This window comes from Botrytis fragariae (genome assembly GCF_013461495.1).
Source record: "Botrytis fragariae strain BVB16 chromosome Unknown tig00000045, whole genome shotgun sequence".
Taxonomy (NCBI): Eukaryota; Fungi; Ascomycota; class Leotiomycetes; order Helotiales; family Sclerotiniaceae; genus Botrytis; species Botrytis fragariae.
The window spans coordinates 820,954-840,194 of NW_023500991.1; the positions used below are offsets into that span (position 1 = coordinate 820,954).

Consider the following 19,241-nt stretch of genomic DNA (forward strand, 5'->3'; position numbering starts at 1 on the left):
TAAATTGTCGAGATAAAAGATGAAGCTGGAGCTGGAGCCTTGCACATGCATAGCTATCAGCCTCGCATTTGCGCCACACTAAACTTTTTAGCGGGTCATTTCGAATCGCACGATTAATTCAAAGCTCCCCTCCTTTTGCGAGCAATTGTTATTAACGTCAATACCATACACCATACACAAAATGTTACCACGATTACTACGAAGCTCGAGGGTCTTGCCTAGGTTGAGAGTAAGCAACATAAATAATGCGAGGAATCTTGTCCAGAGGAGAACCCTAGTTGCAGCGCCAAAAGTTGGAGATGGTCCATTGATGGAGAGGAGAGGGGATCGGGAATTACCAGGTACCTTTGCACGAACAGAGCAACGACAAGAAGAATACTGACAGAAAACTTTAGACATTCCTGAAAATGGCATGAAATGGGTCCGATCTATTCCCATATTCCTCGTCGTTCTAATCTCCAGTACCCTCGCCATTTTCAACTACCAAAAGTCCTCGTCCTCCGTTGTATCATCCACTCTCTACGCCCTCCGCACATCACCTAAAGCGCGCGAGTTCCTCGGCGATGAGATATATTTTGCGCATAAGATGCCGTGGATTTGGGGAGAAATGAATCAATTGCATGGTAGAATTGACATTCAGTTTGAGGTTAAGGGAACGAAGAGAAGTGGAACAATGAAATTTACGAGTCATAGAGCCACAAGACAGGGCATGTTTGAGACGACAGAGTGGAGCTTAGAGGGTGGGGAGGGGGAGGAGAAGGTTAAGATTGATCTTTTGGATGGTGCGGATCCGTTTAAGGGAATTGAGGATGTGGAGGAGAGGTCAGCGGAACCAGGTAGAGGAAGTTATGCGCCCACTTTGTCAGGATAGAGATTGGGGTGTAGTTTGAGTGAAATTGAGAGATGGAGGGAGTGTTGAGAGAGTATATGGATCTCATAAGTTGAGAGAAAAGAACCTTGGTTGGCTCCAGTTAGTTGTGGAGATGGCGATGATAGACTAATAGTCATGCGCCGAGCACAAGTGTAAGCACGTTTGGATGTGTCAAGACGATGAGGATAGACTTATCAGTTGCAGGGAAAAGGGCATTGGGTTGGCGTTATAGGTTCAGGTCTGAAACGCCTGTATATGCCATGTATTCATACAAATATTACAATGTAAAAACATTCAACTCATGCCGCAGTAGCAGCTACTTTCGCTGGTTCCTTAGCTTCTTCCAACAAAGCGGGTATCGATGCTACCTTTGGCCATGGCTTCTTGATGGCATCTTGAATCTTCACCACACATCCATCTGGGCCTGCAATACATCCATTCAAGAGGACCAAACCCTTCTCGGCATCCACCTTCAACACCTTAACGTTTTGGATTGTAACCTGATGATTTCCCATTCGCCCCGCCATCCTCTTTCCTGGATGAACTCTCGAACCACTTCCTTGACTTGCACCTGCACTACCCATCGTCCTGTGATTCTTAGAGTTACCGTGACTAGCCGGTTGACCACTCCATCCCCATTTCTTCATTCCTCCTGCAAATCCCATTCCCCTACTATTCGCCCTCGCATCCACAAACTGTCCCTCTATGAACCATTCTGCTCCAATGCTCCTTCCAACATCTAGTAATCCACTCTCATTCTTCACACGAAACTCGGCCATATGTCTCTTAGGCGCAACCTGACTCTTTTCATAATGTCCCAATTCGGGCCTCGTAACATTGCTAGGGTGTTTCCAGCCAGCACCAACTTGTACCGCATAATAGCCGTTCTTTTCCCGGGTTTTATGAGCAACGACTTGCACGCGATCGAGTTGCACAACGGTGCAGGGCGTGCGGACGCCGGTTTCAGGGTCGTAGAGGGCGGTCATGCCTTTTTTGATACCGAGGGCACCAGTGCGTAATGGGAGAGTAAAGTCTTTGCGTGCGAGAGCAGCGGTTGAGGAGGCGGAGAGGATGGGGAGTCCAGCAGTTTGCTGGTTAAAGCGTTCGGGGTGGGAGCGAGGAGGGGCGGTTGTCCAACCATATTTTACACCACGTTTGGTTATGAGAGGGAGGAGAGATTCGGGGAGGAGAAAGGAGGGCGGAATTTGCGCCCAGCTAGTGGGGAGTTTGGGTGCCATGTTGTTTGGATTGGGGTGGAAGCTTATTTGGAGATTTGGTTATGGATGGGGAGGGGGAGAAAATCTTTATACGGAGACCGAAACGTGTCGGGAGCGCGGTCAATATCAGAATTCAAACACCGATAACTTCAATCTTGACATTAATTACCTAGTTCCTAGTTTAATAGCACAACTTTATGGAAAGATTTACAATATAACAAAATGGTGTATTATTACACCTCTAACACTGTTTCGCCATCGGCTTACATCTATGCTGGAAAAGATAAATTCGAAAGTAAGAAATGAATTTTATTGACTGGACCTCAAAAAAAAAACACATGTTGACGCAACCCACAGATGAAGATCTCATCAAGCATGGATTAGAAGAAGATGTATGGTTTCACGTAGACAAGTTGTCGAGTGCGCATATTTATCTTCGAATGAATGAGGGAGACTCGTGGGAGTCTATTCCGGAGGAATTATTGATGGATTGTGCTCAACTGACCAAAGCAAATTCTATTGAAGGTAGGTAGTACTGAGAATTTGAGAAGGGAAAAGAAGAATGTTACGAGTACATGTGAGTTGATGGTTTTGGGTTAGGAAATAAGAAGGATAATATTACTATTATCTACACACCATGGTCGAATTTGAAGAAAGATGGAAGTATGGCGGTGGGACAAGTTAGTTTCAAGAATCAGAAGACTGTGAGTACTTCATTCGGTTCTTTTTTAAATTCATATTTCAATGTATGATGTGATGTTGAGATTTGCGGCATTAGGTTAAAAGAATTTTGGTTCCCGCCAGGGAGAACCCAATTGTCAATCGGTTGAACAAGACCAAGGTTGAAAAGTTCCCAGATTTGGCAATGGAGAAGGAAGAAAAAATGAAGGCTGCGAGAAAGAAGGATCAAGCTGCTTTATTGGAACGGGTACGTAGTGTGCATTCTGACATTGGAACATACTAATCTGGGGATAGAGAAAACAAGAAGCGAGACAGGCCCAGGAGTATAAGGATAAGAAGTGGCAAAAGGATCATGCATATGATGATTTATTCGTTCAGGATGATGATGAAGAAGCGAATAATCAAGATAGAGGTGAAGATTTCTTAGATGATTTCATGTAACTTGCTGTATTGGATATCATTGGGCTTCTGAAACGATGCGATAAAAGAGATACTTTTGATCTCCTAGAAACACAAACCATGAAAAATGATATTCGCATCTTCGGTTATCGAAAGCACTTCTTATAACCCCATTTTCTGGCCCCTGATATCTGTGTCCGTGGAGATTTTTCCAGTCCCGTTGTCTTCAGCTAGACTCTCCTTCCACTTTCTGCTTTTACCACGTACCGATCCTTCTACCAAGACGCGCACTCTCGCCCAGCCAGACCACTATCGTAATATCCTTCACTGACCAATATTGCTACCCATCTGATTCAAACTTGTGCCCTTAACCTTATGATCGTTTGGATTTGCCGCAGCCTCATATATGATATTCGTGGGCGCCTTCCCCAATTGCATCCAATCGCCCTTGAAGCCCATATAACAAATACGACTTACATCCTCTCCATGATTGTCCTCTACAAACAGCGTCAAATTTTGTATTTTCCCAAACAAGGCCCTCTTAACACCAATATCCTGAATCTCAGATGTTTGGCTTAGTTCGAATTCCTGCGTGGGCCGCAGCTCTGACGCGGTGCTAAAATCAATATCGTCGCGATTGATGAATACCTTAAGGGTTCTAGGAGCGGATTCAGAGTTTGACGTGCGGATAAGAATCGAGTGGAGTTTCACTTGGCCGGTGAACCTATTGTGTTGGGATGTTTTGTTAGCTACCGTCGCGATGGAGAGTAGTATGGAGGGGTAAAATGGCGGGGTAAACAAACGGGATATGCATTAACAGCTGTTCATCAGCATCGCTTTCGAGCTCTGGCTGCTCATTCATTCGTTCATCCCATGTTTTCTTCACGATGGATTTTCCAGAGCCAGGAGTGGCTTCGTTAAGTGTGGTTATGTCGTCAAATTTGATGTGTTGGTAAAGTGAGTATTGAAGTGCGGGGGTGATATCATCAGAATGATCGTGACCTTCGTGGGAATGCCCGCCGTGACCGTGGTCATGCTCATCATGACAGTGACTAGACATATTTATCACGTTTTTTAATGTTTGCTAAACTTTGAAGAATCAAGAAGATTTTGTGTCGGGTGTTGAGTTGGGCCCGTGAAAAAGCGGTTTCCTCTGTTTGCTCGCTGGCGGCAAAATTATTAAAGGAAGATTCACCAATCATTCGGTCCATGTTCCCTAAAATATCTTGTTGATGGGTAGTGACATGTAGTCGGTGAGGGGATTACGATGGCTTTTCGGGTGCTAAAACTGAATTGGAACAATCATATTTGAAGGGTATATACAGATACTTTAAGACAAACTACTTTAATCATCACACAAGTAATACAATCTTTTGAACTGTTTCCAAATCTCATATTGCAGAATCCAAACATCCTTGTACTAGCATTCGAGCCTAGTAAAAGTCACTGAAATAGTCCAAAAGCATACTCCAACTTCTAATTTAAAACCCTGCTGCCCTACGCTTCTTAGGCCTTTTCTTTCCAGGAGTAGTGGGTGCAGCCATTCGGCTACCGAAAGCACCCTTACTTGGTTGTGTCATTGGTAAATCATTAACAGGCTGTGAGCTGTAAGTATTGTAACCAGCCGGTTGACTGCCAAATGGTTGAGCCATAGCTTGAGATGAAGATGCAGCCGCATTCGCACGATCTCGACTCAAAAACCTTTCTGCTCTTCGTTTACGTCGAGCATTTTCTCGTCGACTACGGTAATCATCATCCCCACTCTCTTCCGCAAGTGCAGCTCTCTGAACCTCCTCCCAGGAGTATTTAGCTGGGTCTGCGCCTGGCACAGATGGCCATTGCGATAATAGTGAAGCTCTTGCCGCACCGAATTCTATTTTCGGCTCGATGCTAACAGCATACTGGCGAAGTCGCGAAATTGTAGGATCCTGTACGACTGCAGGGGCGGATATCACTGAGGGAGTGGGCGTGGGCAAGCTGAACTGGGGGTTCTCCATTGCTCGGGAATGAACCTGGGAACTGAAACATGGAGGTGAACTGGCCCTTGAGACTTCGTCGATATCCTTCAATATGTGCGTTGAGGTTTCATCCTCAAAGGCTGGTGGAGGTCTCTGCTCGAATTGTTCATTTCGTAGCGAAATACCAACAGAGCTCAGCCATATTTCCATGGCGATTCTGCGTATCGATCTCGCTTTTTCCAAACGGACTGGCCCAGGAGTCTTGCGAGGGAGGTTCGTTACCCAGACATTGATCAGTTGATCATATATTTGCAGTAAATTAGGACATGTATCATCGGGTGTTTGATCTTCAGAGAAGGTCATTCCGGGACAAGATATCAATTTCGAGATGCGAAATTTGGAAGACGATTCCTCTTCGCCCTCATCAAAGGTGTTCATGAAATCCAGAAACTCAGTCACAGTTTTGGCTGCCTCGTCAAGATCACCTGAAGGAGATGCATTATTCGATAACTCGAGACAAGTTTTCAACGGCATGCTATCCTTTTGCTTGCCATTTTGCAGTTGAATTGATATATCTCGGAATACCGTTTCCATGTCAGTGTTCGAATCACTGGATATTGGCTGGTTGAATATTCGTTGGAACACCGGTTCCATATTGATTCTGAGAAGCAGATCTGTGGTGGCTTTATTTATTTTTGATGAAAACTGGCCATTTTGTGTTGTTAGGGAGCTCATCTGATCGGCCAAAGCATCTTCGTCTTCCTCATCGGGAATAATGAAGTCATCTGTAAGACGGCTAGCTGTCATGCGGGTAGCATTATCCGCAATTTTGTGCATCGGTGCAACCAGGGTTGGCCTTGAAGTCCATTTTCTTTGAGAATCGAGAATCTCAGATGCCCATAGGGAAGATACCAGCTCAAGATTTGGCGTGAGCATCCATGTCTGGTGAAATTTCACTCCCGTTTCCATGAAATCTAGTCCAATTCCCTCAGCTGAGTCTCTTGGGAGAACATAAGAGGCGGAACGTATCGAGATACTCTCGGCCTTGAGTGTCTTTTCCTCGTTTATCCCAGGGGACAGCCTAAAACCTCCCTCGAAAGTCCTCGCGCTTTTCCCATCCATAAAAAAAGTGTAGGAATTCAGACGTGAATTTCCGATAGATGAAACAAATACTGTCAAGTCCGTCCCGTTTTCGGCCTTAGACATTGTCAATTTCATTGTATCGTCGGTTGCAGGCCTGTAGTGGCGATGCGAGAGAATAACCTTGATTCCAGAATCCCTGTTCAAGCCATCCTCGCCAGTCGGTATCACTTTAAGCCAGAAAATCCGAGTCGTAGTCAAAACAAACAAGTGTGAAAGATCAACCGTACTGCGCTTGATGTCCAGTATCCAATCTTTCAGCAGTGTAGTATTAAACGAATAAGAGGGTAGCCGTGTTGGCTTGGATTTCGTGTCAAAAATTGCAAGATGTTTTCTGTTTGCGACTATCATAGTGCTCACGCTACCTGCCCAGAGGACTCGGTGCCAGTCGCCAACGTTTCCAGGTAATTTGTATGTCGGAATAGCAGGATCTTCGCCAAAATCGTCGTAAATATGCCCCTTCTTCCCTGGCACGATTTCAAAAGCCGAGCGTTTCTTTTGTCGACCTTCAATGTCCCAGCTACTCCATTTTCCAGCGCTGTCTACAATTGCAAACTGTCGAGCGTACCACGGGTTGAAACTGACATCCACGTGTTCCTCTGATCCAGACTGCTGGCACGTTAAAGTTGCGACAGGATTAGGATCTAGACAGGATGGAGGATATGTAGCAATGTGCCCAGCGGGGGCTGTGAAAGGTCTGGGGCCATTCCGAAAGACAGGTCTGAAAATTGTTGTCATGGCTGCCTGTCTAACAGCGAACCAGGTACTAAGCTCATTGCCATCGTCGACAGAGGCAATCTGTAAGATTGTCCCACCAGGACCAAACCAATGTCCTTGATCCGTATTGGTAGCACTCATGTAAGATAGTCGAACTCCATTTTGCGACTCCCATCCATGTTTCTCTGGGCGAGGTTTGACTAATTTCAGAATATGACCGGCCTCACCACATGGAATCGCTACTATGAATGCGGTTTTGGAACCAGAGGTATGATTGATATCCGCAGCGCCGCCAATTGCCATCAATGTACTCGTCTTGAATCGATTCAGTGTCGCATCAGAGGTATCTTTGGACAAGTTTGTAGCAAGACTTCCCCCGGGAAATGTTTCGGGTCGCTTCTTTGCGAGCCATCTCTGTTGGGCTCGAGCAACTTTCAAGCCTACTTTTCCGTTTCCTGGTATATCTCGAATCGAGGGAGGAATGCATTGTGTGGATGAAAAGAGTTGCTGAAATCGATGAACTGCGCAAACGAGTGAGTAAGTATTCAATTGAAACAAAGGCCCAAACCTACCTCTGTTAACATCTTGCGAAAACGACCATTGCTCTTCATTAATATCGTAAGAGAATTCACCAAAATGACCATGTACCAGGTCGGTCGCCCTGTGGTCAGTCATTTGGTTTTCGCGGACTTCTGTTTGCACAATAAACCCTTCCAATCATCGTATTTTCGCAAACTTATTGAGAAGCGATCTTAAGAACCAAGAGTGAGGCGTAAAATGATTGAAGGGGTCAGATTTCTATCATAAAAGTGAAAAGCAAAAAAGGCTGGTCAGGTAAAAATTAAATGATAAATTATTCATTTTTTTCGAGACCGCGATTATGTCGGATTGGCTCCACCACAAGTAGTGCGGGACCTTAAAATATTGGTTTCCTTGCCAACCCGCTTATCGGAAATCAACATTTCGTTCCCATTTCTGGTTTTACATTTTTGCATTCCTTATCACCACCATACCTATGAAATAGTACCTTGACACTCGATCGACTCCACGAAGTTTATCAGCCATCAATATATCACTTCAACTCCCAAATCACAGTTCATATATCACATCATCTGAATTATCGCGATACAATGTCGACAATGTTCGAGCCATCGCTGTCTACCAGCATGTCTAGCAGTATGATGCGACCACCTTTGTCTTCAGCCGATGCCCCATCAATGGCAGACACACTTCCAAGTATTAATTTCGGCTTCGATGAATTGCGCGACAGGATGGCAAAGTTTACAGTCAAATTTGATGCCTTTATAGAGCAAGGAAGAAAGCGTGTTTTGGAAGAAAGAAACCAATTCCGCATGAATGTGACTGAATTAATTGGTACGAACGAGAGTCATCTAGCTAATGCGCTGCGCATTCAACTAATACATATTAGAGGATCAACGTATGAAGAAGAGAGACATTGAAGTCTTGTCGTCGAAGAGCAGTACGCATCAACAGACCCTCGCGAAAGAGGCTGCCGAAACGGCCGAAATGCAAGCAGCAATCGCATCACTGAGCGCTCAACGCGATGCCCAACTTGCAACACGTGAAGCTCTGAAGGCTCAAATCGCCGAAACACAAAAGGCTATAAATGGACGACTTGCTGCGCAGAAATCCCATGCTCAATATATCGATAAACAAGCTCGATTTAACGTTCCAGAACTCGATTTTTGGATTTCGAATTTGGGACTTGTGATTGAGGGAGCGGGGCAAAATGATCGCTTGAAGTTCATTTTTACGAATTTTGACGAGAATGATTATGATAGAGAAGCTTGGTTTGAGCTTGATACTTCGAAGAGGGACTACGATATTCCGTATTGCAAGCCAAAATTGGAAAAAGAACAGATTGAAAGGGTGGTGGATAAGTTGAACGAAACTCGTGATTTGCGTGTATTGTTGAAGGGTATGAGAGAATTGTTCGTCGAAGCTGTAAAAAATTGAGGACGGAGAGTATAGAGTTCGGGGAGGTATCACGAAACGTTGATATTTGGGGTGCTCTAATGATAATGACTTTAATTTTGAATACTATTAATTTGTACTGTTTTCGACGTTGCTCAGATTACCTTCTCTCAGATGAGACTACTCCAGCAGTATTTGCGCCGCTTGATTTTAGAACCTATATCATCCCAAAATCTTGCACTAGACTTTCTCATAAATTAAGCTTTCACCCATGAATGAAATTAAAAGTCTGACGTCGACATATCATCCTACGTAATACACAATTAATTACGATTCCCTCCAGCCAAATTCCTTCACCACCGTACCCAAACCCAATTTTCCTTATCAACAAACCCCCGCAATCCACCTCCGCTCAAAAATAAACAACGAACGCGACACCACGAACACAAGCATACATACTCAAAATGGCAGACACATCCCAAAAGCCCGATAAAGCTACTAGTGCGGCACAGGCTCGTCAGGTTATTGATGTTTTCCATGAGATTTCCACGCTACTTGTAGGTTCTTCTTCTGGCACGCGGCGTTTCTTCTTGTGCGAGAGAGGAGGAAAGGGAAAGTAGCAAAATGGGACTGCAAGCAAGTTACAGGATGGGAATGGAAGATATGAGGAAGATTAAAGAAAAGAGGATGGAGAGGGGGAACTTATGCTAACGCGTAATAGAATGCAGAGCTCGATCGCGGAACCCTGAGTATTTGTATAAGTCTTATTGAGAATGGGATTAATCCTGAGGCGCTTGCTGTGAGTCTTTCTCTTATTGGCGGATTCGGGAACTTCTTTTTGTGTGGATTGGGGCCGGGAAGTTGAGGAGGAGTGTATAAGAGAATGGAAGGGTGGTGGATGGAGGGCACACTAAAAGCGACATTCTGTGCGAAATGGTTGAGAACGATACGATAAACAGTATAACAAACCACGAGAAGAAAAGCTAACAAACATCACCAAAAAGACAGTAGTCAGAGAACTCAAAAAAGACGCGGATGAAGTACGAAGACAGATTGCCGAGGGGGGTGTTCGCAATGGTGACTGATTGTGTAGTTACTAGGAATGGGATTGGGGCAGGGAGCTCATACTATGGAATTTCAAAGGGCTCATCTATCGTGCGCGTTTGATATAAGGCGTTTGCGAGGGCATACCGAGGCGTTACGGAGATGCGATGCATGATTCTGGGAGTTTAGTATATAGGCGGGGAGGATTTGCATAGTGGTTTAGGTATGGCATTACTTGATTTCTTGACCAAGATGGTTTTAAGGCCAGACTTGCAGCCACGATCCTCAATGACGAAGGTGAGACGAGAATATCATTGAGGAAACTCCAGTAGATAGTTGTGACGTGATGGAGGGACGGGTGTTTGGGCGCATGGTGAGACCAGTGCAATTACAGGAAGGTGGTGGGTGGGTGTGATCTAGACATCAAAGGCACATGGGCAGCAAGATAAGCTTTGGATATCTCATATATGGCCCTCATTACACCATGAGCAATAGGAACGAGAATGATCGAAGAGCTGATCAATATAAACGATCGAGGAATCACTAATTTCACTACTCCGTATAACTACAAGGTATACATATATCAACCTTCTTCCCTGCCTACCCATGCCCAGAAGAATATCCAGTACGCCTTCCAACCCTCCCTCCAAAATCTTGTCATACAATGCTGTAGCGCTAGAATCAACGCCCAAAAATGCAAGTTTTTTCCATTACCAATCCATGTCAGTGTCAACGGTGTCCAAAAATGGCAAAAGGTTCCTCTTCACCGTCGTCGTCTTCGTCATCATCATTTCCAGATTCCGAGTCACTGGAATCATCTTCATATTCAATATCGTAATCATCTTGTGCATCTGAATTTCGTGTCGCTGGTAACAATCTACCGCTTCGTGGTTCGTCTCTTCCCCAGAAATCTAAATCGTCTTCATCTCCAGAGCCATCACTTTCGCTGCCAGCCGCTGCTTGGTTATTGAATAAGCGTATTCCTCGAGCAGGCGATACTGATCTTCCTAGCCGGGACGGTACGGGATATGGAGAAAATCGACCGGATTCTGCTTGTGATGAAGAGGAGGGTATATGAGAAGAATGCCTGCGGTTCCTAGGAGCACCGGGTATCAAATGTGTAGATGAAGACATTTGTTGTTCCTGGCCTGTTGACATATCGTTCTGTGTATCCCCTGCTCCTGTGGCCGAAGTCTCGACATCCGGGTCACTCAAGATTGACAATTGAGCTGTATTATATGAATCACAAATGGCACATTTCAGTCCCAGCCAGTGGTATTTCACTGCACTTTTAGCATAACAATCGTTGCACGAAACCATCGCCAAAGTGTTTTGAAATTGAGGTGGCATGGGTTGGTTGTCAATGGCTCGATCGAGATTCCGAAATTGTGTCTCCATCCCAACGACACTCTTGCTACATATTGGACACTTGTACGAAGTTTGCATGTGCTCGATGTAACAAGCTGAGTGAATGCTGTGACCACATATCATGAACACAACGGGTTTTGGTGATGTGAACATGTAGTCTCCACAAATAGGACAATCGCAATCAGATACCCTTTCGATGCATTTGTGGTCATCCATAAGTGACATAGACATGCACACGCCGCAGGTCTGATAATATTGTGAGCAGAATGTAAATTGATTGATTGGCAAGGGTAGACTTTACCTTGCAATGAAAGAAATCTTTGCCCAAACCACGACCCTTTCTGCATATTCCACAATCATTGCAATGGTAGATGCTTTTATTGGAGTCATTGTCCCACAACTTACACACCCCACAATAATACCAAGCAGTCCTCTCTCCACATTCAACACAAAATTCCCCGGCCCGCTGAGCACAACCACATATCATACATAGCATATTTTTGGTATCATGCCGGATTAAGATATGGTCTTCGACCTCGTCATGACACAGCCGGCATGTATACCATCGATCGCACGTAGAGCACTGTAGCTTCACATTCCTCTTGTAGTGTTTGCATCCGAGCTTGGGCGTAGAATCTTCTGTATTCTCAGATTCTTCGCTTCCATCGTCAACCTCAGGAGGATCAAGGGGTGCATAAGTCTTCATTAAGTCAGCTGGGGAGAGGTGGAAAGTATGAATTTCAGTTGCTGGTGCTTGGTCCAAAGTACCATTCATCTGCCAGATGAAAGAGCTCAATGAGTTTGGAGTCGCAGGTCTTTCCTGGCTGATCATTTTGTCTGCGGCCGTGGTTGGTACAAAATTCTTCGCATTAAACATTTCATGAGCTTCAGTGTAACTTTGAGTCAAAAGCTGATGCATTAACAATGCTTTTCGTTCTGTAGGAATGTCCATAGCTTGTATATATATGATGCGTTGTCGAAGAGGACCCATGCCATCATCCGCGGGAAGAGCAGTACTTCCTGCATCAAGCCCCATTGATGCCGGAGTGGAATTTTGACTTGAGTCTTGGGATGAACCTTCGATAGAACTCATAGGGAAATTGACGGCGTTGAGAGCGGCACTACTAGATGATCCTTCTGTGATGTTGCCGTGAGCCAGGGATGCTACTCTGGAAGAAGCGCTACCAGACATATCGTTATCAAGTGAACTGATATTCGACTGTGAACGAGAGGCTGCCAACGCATCAGCATCGTCATGGTTGGCATCATGTCGAAGACTCTCAATATCGCCCGACGAGCTTCCTTCATGCGTTGAATTTTGATTCGGAGAACTCTCAGTGATGCCACCAACGCCTACAAACTCCCTCGTATCCGGCAGATTCATAGTTGGCTCCCTTTCCATCGCATCTTCTATGACGGCCTCGTCAATCTCATTATTGCTGCTTCCTGGGACGAGATGTGTGTTTAATGTATCATTCGAGTCGCGGGCATGAACAGGTTCGGATCGTGAAAACCGTCTGGCCTGTCTCAGAACTGGATTAATCAAAAACTCGGAAACAAGAGAGGTCATTTAGTAACATTTGCTCATATGAAACTATTTTGTAATTTTGTTTATATCAAGTTCGGAAAGTTAATAAGTTAATGTCCAAATTTGGATAGAATCAGATTATCGGATTGTCTAGTCTAACATTGGAGGCAAGGCCGATGACGCGCTACTCGGAACCATCCGAAACATGCCCCGTAAGATTTCACATGCGATCGGAGTTTCAGATGTACCGGTATCAATTTATTTTATTGTGAATTGCGCCAGAAATATAAAATAATAAAACCCAAACCGCCTACGCATAAGGATCATTCAAACGATCATGTCACCTACAGCGAAGGATTATATATACGCCTATCGAGGTCTCTACCGAGCTGTGTTACATGCTGTACAATATGCAAAGCCAGCACGATACATGGGAAGAAATATGCTGAGGGACGAGTTTCGCAAGGGAAATCCGAAAACTTTTGATCAAGGACGAATCGACAATACTATCAAATTTTTGAATCTTGCGGCGAAAGAAAATGGTCTTGAGCACAAACTGGTCAAGAATCTATTGAGGGTAAAGTACGAGCGTGGGATTCAATGGAAAGCGTAAATATTCCTCCAATCAATAGATATGGATATCGATGTTGCAATTCTGATCCTCTCGTAGGCAACTCAGGGAAAGACATCCCATGCAGATACATTTGAGGAAAAACAGCATGACACATTACGACAAAACTATTGAAATGCTTAACGAAAGTATGGGACTATGTCTACGTTAAGAGGGCATCACAAGTCCTGGAGAGAAAAGCAATTTATCGACTTCATGACTTCACGCCTATCATCATCCTAAAGTAGTTTCTAGAACGAATCCTTTTGCGGAAGACAGTACGTTTAGCCAAAGTCTAAATCTCAATGCCACTCAACAAGCAGAGGCTGGCGGATGGTTGCCATACACCTTGACACTCGATAACCAAGAGCTATAAATGATATTGGGAGTGTCGACAGTGTAATCAGCGCATGGGTCAGTAGGTCGTATGGTAGACGACGGTCATACCATGACTGCGTAATGTCACCGATGATTGGGGATTGTACTTGGAAATGAAGTCCGCAAGCCATAGTTAAGGATTGTTGGCAAGGGCTTACTTACAGCCTCACAGACTTATGTTATAGCAATAACGTATAACGAATGATATTGATGAGATCATTTCAGATGACTATCATGAATAGCCTGATGGTATCCGAGGTTAAGTGCTCGATGCCGCCCTATTTCAGCCGATAGCTACCGAAGTGCTGTGTTTAACAATATCTATGACTCTAATAATACAGTACGTACTATCTATACAAGTACTACTCCATGCTCTTCTTCATTTTGAGAGTGGCTGGTGTATGTCCCCCTGTCGTCAACGTCTCTGCACGCCCATGAACGCCCAGGTGCTGGTTTTCGTTTCTCGTGTTTCCTTCTCCTTATCGAAAGGTAATGGTATCACTGCGGGGCTTATCCAAGTCCAATGATCCCAATCTAAACAAACTGTCCTTGCTGCAATGCATTCTTGCATTCTTGTTGCCCTTTCCTTTGAATTAAATGATACGTCAAGTCAAGTGGGGGATGATTCTTTGTCCGAAACCAAACGACCATCGTGATAGATTTCCTGATTTGAATTAGTTACCTACCTGGGTAGTATATGAGAAGTGAGTACTCAAATACCTAGTAGCTACTAGGTGATTCTGTTCAAGAGCTCATCGTGCTCATGAAGGGTGCTACCGGTTTCTAGATACTCCGTAGATTGTATTTGTATTGTACGGAGAAGCTGCACAAAGTGGATACCGCTTTTAGCGAATTCCTTCCCAAAACATGAGATTGATAAACTGACACTGACTTCTCGAATGAAGAAATGATTTGCGTCAAATCCAAACCAACTTCCAAGCCTACGTAACTTGAACGAAAGTACTTGAGTATCTATTCCTAAGCCAAATCATTGTGACGCCTCTGGTTGGCTCTAATCCTCCTTTCGCACTACTCGTATCTCGATTCTCCATATATTATATATCTCTCAACCCCGCCTTCTCGCAATAATTCACTTTCCCCAGACTATCCATCTTCTTTCGGCTGCCACATTTTGCAGGTGAATGCTTCCGCTCGATTTTATAATCGACAGAAGACTCATGGACGATCATTGGCATTCGCCCTTATCGCGATCGCGTTGAGGACTCTGGTCGATTGACCACTGTCTTCCAGCGCTCGCTACGAATAATACCTTCCATTATGCCTGTTAAGCCTGGTCAACATGATATGATCAACCAACAACAACTACTACTTCTTCATCAAGAAAGATCGAAGGCACAGAAAAAATGGCTGAAACAATATCGAACAGAAGTTGCTGCGTCTGTCAGCAGCATCTGTTCTACTTTCTGCGCAGTAAGTTTCTCCGTGCTATGTGTTCAATGCAGCCGCTAATCACTTGTAGTTTCCATTGGACTCAGTAAAAACGCGAATGCAGACATACAAATATAACAACTTTACGGATTGTGTCCGACGTACATATCAAACGGAAAAATTACGAGGATTCTTTCGTGGTGTTGCGGCACCTTTAGCTTCAGTAACTCTGGTCCGAACAATATCTTTCTCGGTCTATCAGCGTTCAAAGTACACATACTCAGCTTGGTTCAAGAGAAATTTTGACGTCGATCCATTGGTGCATATCAATACATTTGGAACATATCCTACCCTTTCAACTATTGCTTGTTTTGGAGCTGCTGGCGCCACAGCTGGATCGTTTATAACGCTTGTAGCTTGTGGGTGGATCGACTAAGTTGATTACTATTTTTTTTTACATTTCTAACGATATTTAGGTCCCTTCGAATTGACGAAGCTTAGTGCTCAAGTATCAGTATTGATGGCTACTAAACGGCAAACGAGCCTTTCTGATCCTGTTAGAAATTCTCCTATGCAGAATGCGACTGCAGCAAGCTATAAAGACAAGGGAACATTTAAAACCGCTATGAATATTGTCAAGAATCGTGGGGTGTCAGGCCTTTATTCTGGATTTAACCTTCACCTTCGTGAGACAATTCTCCAATCCAAGATTGCTGGCACAGACTAATCTCGTCGTATACAGTTCGGGATACACTAGGAACTGCTATTTACTTTATGACTTACGAAAGTTGTAAGCAACTCTTGACTACATATACAGGGTCGAAAGGCTCAACGAGTCCCTTTGCTGTCGTTGTCGCTGGCGGGTTCTGCGGCGTAGCGAGCTGGGCATTGATTGTGCGTGAAAGAAACATATCCGTGTGGTGTCAGCCAAGCAACTAACGATGGACAGTACCCAATCGACTCTGCTAAAAGCATATATCAGCGGAATTGCCTGACCTGCTGCAAAGGCGAGACCGTTCAAAAGGCCCCAAAAATTAGATTCTTCGACAAGAAAATGTACCGAGGCTTGGGTGTATCCATGGGCAGATCGTGCGTTGTAAATTCAATTTTTTTCTCCGTATTTGAATGTAAGTGAATTCTATCGACTCGATACCTACATGACTAACAAGGTATAGTCATCAAGAAAAATGTAAATGCAATTCCAGATTGATGGAGTATCTGGAGATGGAGGTACAGTCTTTTGTAAATATCCTCTTTTTGTATGGCAATTTGGCGATGCACAAGCATTAAGGAAATGGAGTTTTCAGGGAGCATATAGGCTAAGGTCAAGTCTGCATGGAATAAGGAGAATTATCCGAACTTTAAGTTTGATATGAAGGCACTCGAAACGAGCAAGGTTTGCTAAATAAATGGATGGCAATAGTAGGAGATTGAATGAAGGTTATGCATTCGCCGAGTCTTAGATTGGTAGTTAATAATGAATATAAGGAATTTGACTTCAAATTGTAGCTAGATGAAAAGACATGCACATTCAAATCACTTACAGTTTCAATTAATTTCCTTAGGTGGAGGTCGATCTTTGTGCAAAGACTTATCTAAGTTCTCTATCCTCTGTAACAACTTCTCCGTTCTTCTTTCCCCTATTTCGCTTTCGCTTGTCGGATGCATGTGCTGTATGCATAGTAACGGGCATTGTGGAAGGGGTCAGAAGATGGAGTGGTGAACCTGTTGATCTTCAACTACGCATTTGTACCTCCGTGGTGTGCGCTTACAAGTTTTAACGACTCTCGACATTGGCAAGAGATGGAATGGACTCGATAGAGAGGCTTTCAGGTGCTCGATGACTTCGATGGATCTTTTATGCTGTGTGTCATTCAACGCGTTTATGGCATTTTCGGGTTCCATTCTGTTGTCCCTCAGGATTATGTCTTAGCTTTTGATGCTTTTGTAAGGCGATGCGTAGATACTTTGTGAGAGAGATAGGAGAGTTCTGGTTAGATATGAAGTGGGAATTGAGATTAGCAATTACTGTCTCCCCGCTACCAATGCATTCTTGAAAATTTGTGGCTGTTTTGTGATTTTGTTGGCTGAATGACTTGTTATATAGTAGGTTTAGATGCTGAATATCGGAAGGGATTACAGACAATGGGAATCTGGATATAGCAAGGTCTGGCGCCAGAAATTGAATTTCACGATAGTGGTATGGACGGATACTTGAAAGACGTCCGCGAATCTGGGCCGCTTTATGCACTTCCTCTGTTTCATGAAATGTTGGAGGGTGCGGAATATAGAATGCTGCTGAGTGGGGAAGTGTGTATACATTGGTGAGAGCTGGGGGGGATAGGGAATGGGATGGATGGGATGGATTTACTGAAGATATGCTGTTGAGTATGCTGAGTTTAAAACTATACAATAGTAGCAAGGGTTTACGCCGCATATTTCCATGGCAGGAACTGTGCATGTCCAGGTACCGAACGTCCGTCAATGCTGCATCATCTTAGCCCATAGAAGGGCTATGAAATTGCGGACGAAGCATTGCCAATTACAAAAGTTGAATCCATTGGAGTTTTGTCCGTCCCGCATGGTTTCTAGCGAGTGACTCTATCTACAATAGACGTTGTGACCGAGTCTCAAAAAGAAACTTCCAATATACGAAGTCTTCCATCAAGTATTCTCCTATACGACAGTGCTCTATCCTACGAAATTGCCTTCATATTCTACAGCAAAAGTAGGTCCCTTTTCGCGGTTGATTTTCCATGAAACACAATTCTTGAAAGCTGGAGAATATTGGATCAAAAAATCATGCCTTCATTTCTCGGTTGGGACTAGTTGTGTTTGTCCCTTCGCGTGCATCGAAAACCTATGATGCGAACGCGCAGCATTCGGTGACGGATCAAAGCAACCCGATCTAGACCTGCCTTTCCCCCAAGGCATTATCTATCCCGCTCACCTAAATCAATGACAGAAGATCCAGTTGAAATAATAAATCTTGTGATTGAAGCTATGTTCCAATTCCTCAAAGACACACCTCAAGCTACCGGATAGTTAATGATTAACATATGTCTACATGGACATTTCTTGCCCTATTCATATTGTATCCTGGTGAGCAACATTATGGGATTGCGTTCATGTTGATATGAATCTTTCAAACATAATGGAGAAACTCCGCGAGTGAAATGGTGATCTTGAGATCTTGCAGGAAGGGTTTATTACTGAGCACGAGTTCCGTGAAACAAAGTTTTGAATGAGAAATTGTGGCAGAGAAAGATATTGAAACTAAAGTAGTAATAAAGGTTTCTGTCGCCGAATGTAGATTTACACAATTTGATCTGAAGAGAGACCCCACCACGGGCTTATTGTTAGCTACAGAGTCCTTCATTTTGAGCCGTTGAACCTCGCCAAATGTTGTTTGAATAAGGCTCCTCACAAGCACATAGCTTTGCCTCGGAGCGGATGATGCTCCAGTTGTAGCTACTGAATCCAGTTCGCTGCTGCCTGATGTAGTAACAAGAGCGGATGACTGTTGCTCCTCTTGTATTGTACCAGAACAATTCTATCTTCCAAAACATAAACGGAATTCTACACAAAAAGAGCATCACCCCGTAAATCTGCACACCAATTGTTTTCTGGATTTTAGCAATGTTCTGAAAGATAATGCATAGCAAGCCTCGAGTCCACACTCGTGAAAAAGCTGAATTTAGAATACACGAGTACTGTTTTGGGTACTTCCCATAAAGTTACATAGAAACTCTTGTAGTTTCTTCCATGTTGAGCAAGAGCTTCAGCGAGATTTTGCAGTCCGACGTGATTTGAAGTAACTCTTATATAGTCAGTCTTCACTTTTGGTAATAAGTATTCAAGGAGAAGAACATTCATTACCGCCGAATGCTGACTGAAATGTCGTGTTGGACTATAAACTTCTCATGTAAAATCTCTGTCATGATAATATCAAGACAATTTCATCAATATGTCGAAATATAGATACATACAAATATACGGCCTCGAC

At 43.9% G+C, this 19,241-nt stretch overlaps 10 protein-coding genes across 10 annotated transcripts; 6 read left to right on the forward strand and 4 right to left on the reverse strand.

Moving 5' to 3' along the window:
* Window positions 1-181: 181 nt before the first annotated feature.
* Bfra_003452 (putative cytochrome oxidase assembly protein) lies at window positions 182-871 on the forward strand (the record flags this gene model as incomplete). Its single annotated transcript, XM_037333858.1, has 2 exons — window positions 182-341; window positions 396-871. The coding sequence occupies 2 exons, from the start codon at window positions 182-184 to the stop codon at window positions 869-871; spliced, it is 636 nt and encodes a 211-aa protein (XP_037193945.1).
* Window positions 872-1,170: 299 nt separating this feature from the next.
* Bfra_003453 (putative 50s ribosomal protein l3 protein) lies at window positions 1,171-2,109 on the reverse strand (the record flags this gene model as incomplete). Its single annotated transcript, XM_037333859.1, has 1 exon — window positions 1,171-2,109. The coding sequence occupies one exon, from the start codon at window positions 2,107-2,109 to the stop codon at window positions 1,171-1,173; it is 939 nt and encodes a 312-aa protein (XP_037193946.1).
* Window positions 2,110-2,281: 172 nt separating this feature from the next.
* Window positions 2,282-3,210, forward strand: Bfra_003454 (putative coiled-coil domain-containing protein 25 protein; the record flags this gene model as incomplete). Its single annotated transcript, XM_037333860.1, has 5 exons — window positions 2,282-2,383; window positions 2,446-2,613; window positions 2,689-2,792; window positions 2,867-3,016; window positions 3,064-3,210. The coding sequence occupies exons 1-5, from the start codon at window positions 2,311-2,313 to the stop codon at window positions 3,208-3,210; spliced, it is 642 nt and encodes a 213-aa protein (XP_037193947.1). The 5' UTR covers window positions 2,282-2,310.
* A 282-nt stretch (window positions 3,211-3,492) lies between these two features.
* Window positions 3,493-4,228, reverse strand: Bfra_003455 (putative 60s ribosomal protein l3 protein; the record flags this gene model as incomplete). The annotated part of the gene is made up of 2 exons (XM_037333861.1): window positions 3,493-3,892; window positions 3,972-4,228. The coding sequence occupies 2 exons, from the start codon at window positions 4,226-4,228 to the stop codon at window positions 3,493-3,495; spliced, it is 657 nt and encodes a 218-aa protein (XP_037193948.1).
* A 421-nt stretch (window positions 4,229-4,649) lies between these two features.
* On the reverse strand, window positions 4,650-7,658 carry Bfra_003456 (putative rna polymerase i-specific transcription initiation factor rrn6-like protein; the record flags this gene model as incomplete). Its single annotated transcript, XM_037333862.1, has 2 exons — window positions 4,650-7,504; window positions 7,556-7,658. 2 exons carry the CDS (start codon window positions 7,656-7,658, stop codon window positions 4,650-4,652), a joined length of 2,958 nt encoding a protein of 985 aa, XP_037193949.1.
* Window positions 7,659-8,113: 455 nt separating this feature from the next.
* On the forward strand, window positions 8,114-8,960 carry Bfra_003457 (putative kinetochore protein spc25 protein; the record flags this gene model as incomplete). The annotated part of the gene is made up of 2 exons (XM_037333863.1): window positions 8,114-8,357; window positions 8,413-8,960. 2 exons carry the CDS (start codon window positions 8,114-8,116, stop codon window positions 8,958-8,960), a joined length of 792 nt encoding a protein of 263 aa, XP_037193950.1.
* Window positions 8,961-9,382: 422 nt separating this feature from the next.
* Bfra_003458 (putative mitotic-spindle organizing protein 1 protein) lies at window positions 9,383-10,003 on the forward strand (the record flags this gene model as incomplete). Its single annotated transcript, XM_037333864.1, has 3 exons — window positions 9,383-9,475; window positions 9,640-9,717; window positions 9,923-10,003. The coding sequence occupies 3 exons, from the start codon at window positions 9,383-9,385 to the stop codon at window positions 10,001-10,003; spliced, it is 252 nt and encodes an 83-aa protein (XP_037193951.1).
* Window positions 10,004-10,691: 688 nt separating this feature from the next.
* On the reverse strand, window positions 10,692-12,900 carry Bfra_003459 (putative chy and ring finger domain protein; the record flags this gene model as incomplete). The annotated part of the gene is made up of 2 exons (XM_037333865.1): window positions 10,692-11,576; window positions 11,632-12,900. 2 exons carry the CDS (start codon window positions 12,898-12,900, stop codon window positions 10,692-10,694), a joined length of 2,154 nt encoding a protein of 717 aa, XP_037193952.1.
* Window positions 12,901-13,195: 295 nt separating this feature from the next.
* Bfra_003460 (putative upf0593 mitochondrial protein) lies at window positions 13,196-13,640 on the forward strand (the record flags this gene model as incomplete). The annotated part of the gene is made up of 2 exons (XM_037333866.1): window positions 13,196-13,467; window positions 13,529-13,640. 2 exons carry the CDS (start codon window positions 13,196-13,198, stop codon window positions 13,638-13,640), a joined length of 384 nt encoding a protein of 127 aa, XP_037193953.1.
* A 1,484-nt stretch (window positions 13,641-15,124) lies between these two features.
* Bfra_003461 (putative mitochondrial carrier protein) lies at window positions 15,125-16,445 on the forward strand (the record flags this gene model as incomplete). Its single annotated transcript, XM_037333867.1, has 6 exons — window positions 15,125-15,277; window positions 15,327-15,654; window positions 15,712-15,921; window positions 15,978-16,129; window positions 16,185-16,362; window positions 16,411-16,445. The coding sequence occupies 6 exons, from the start codon at window positions 15,125-15,127 to the stop codon at window positions 16,443-16,445; spliced, it is 1,056 nt and encodes a 351-aa protein (XP_037193954.1).
* Between the last annotated feature and the right edge of the window lie 2,796 nt (window positions 16,446-19,241).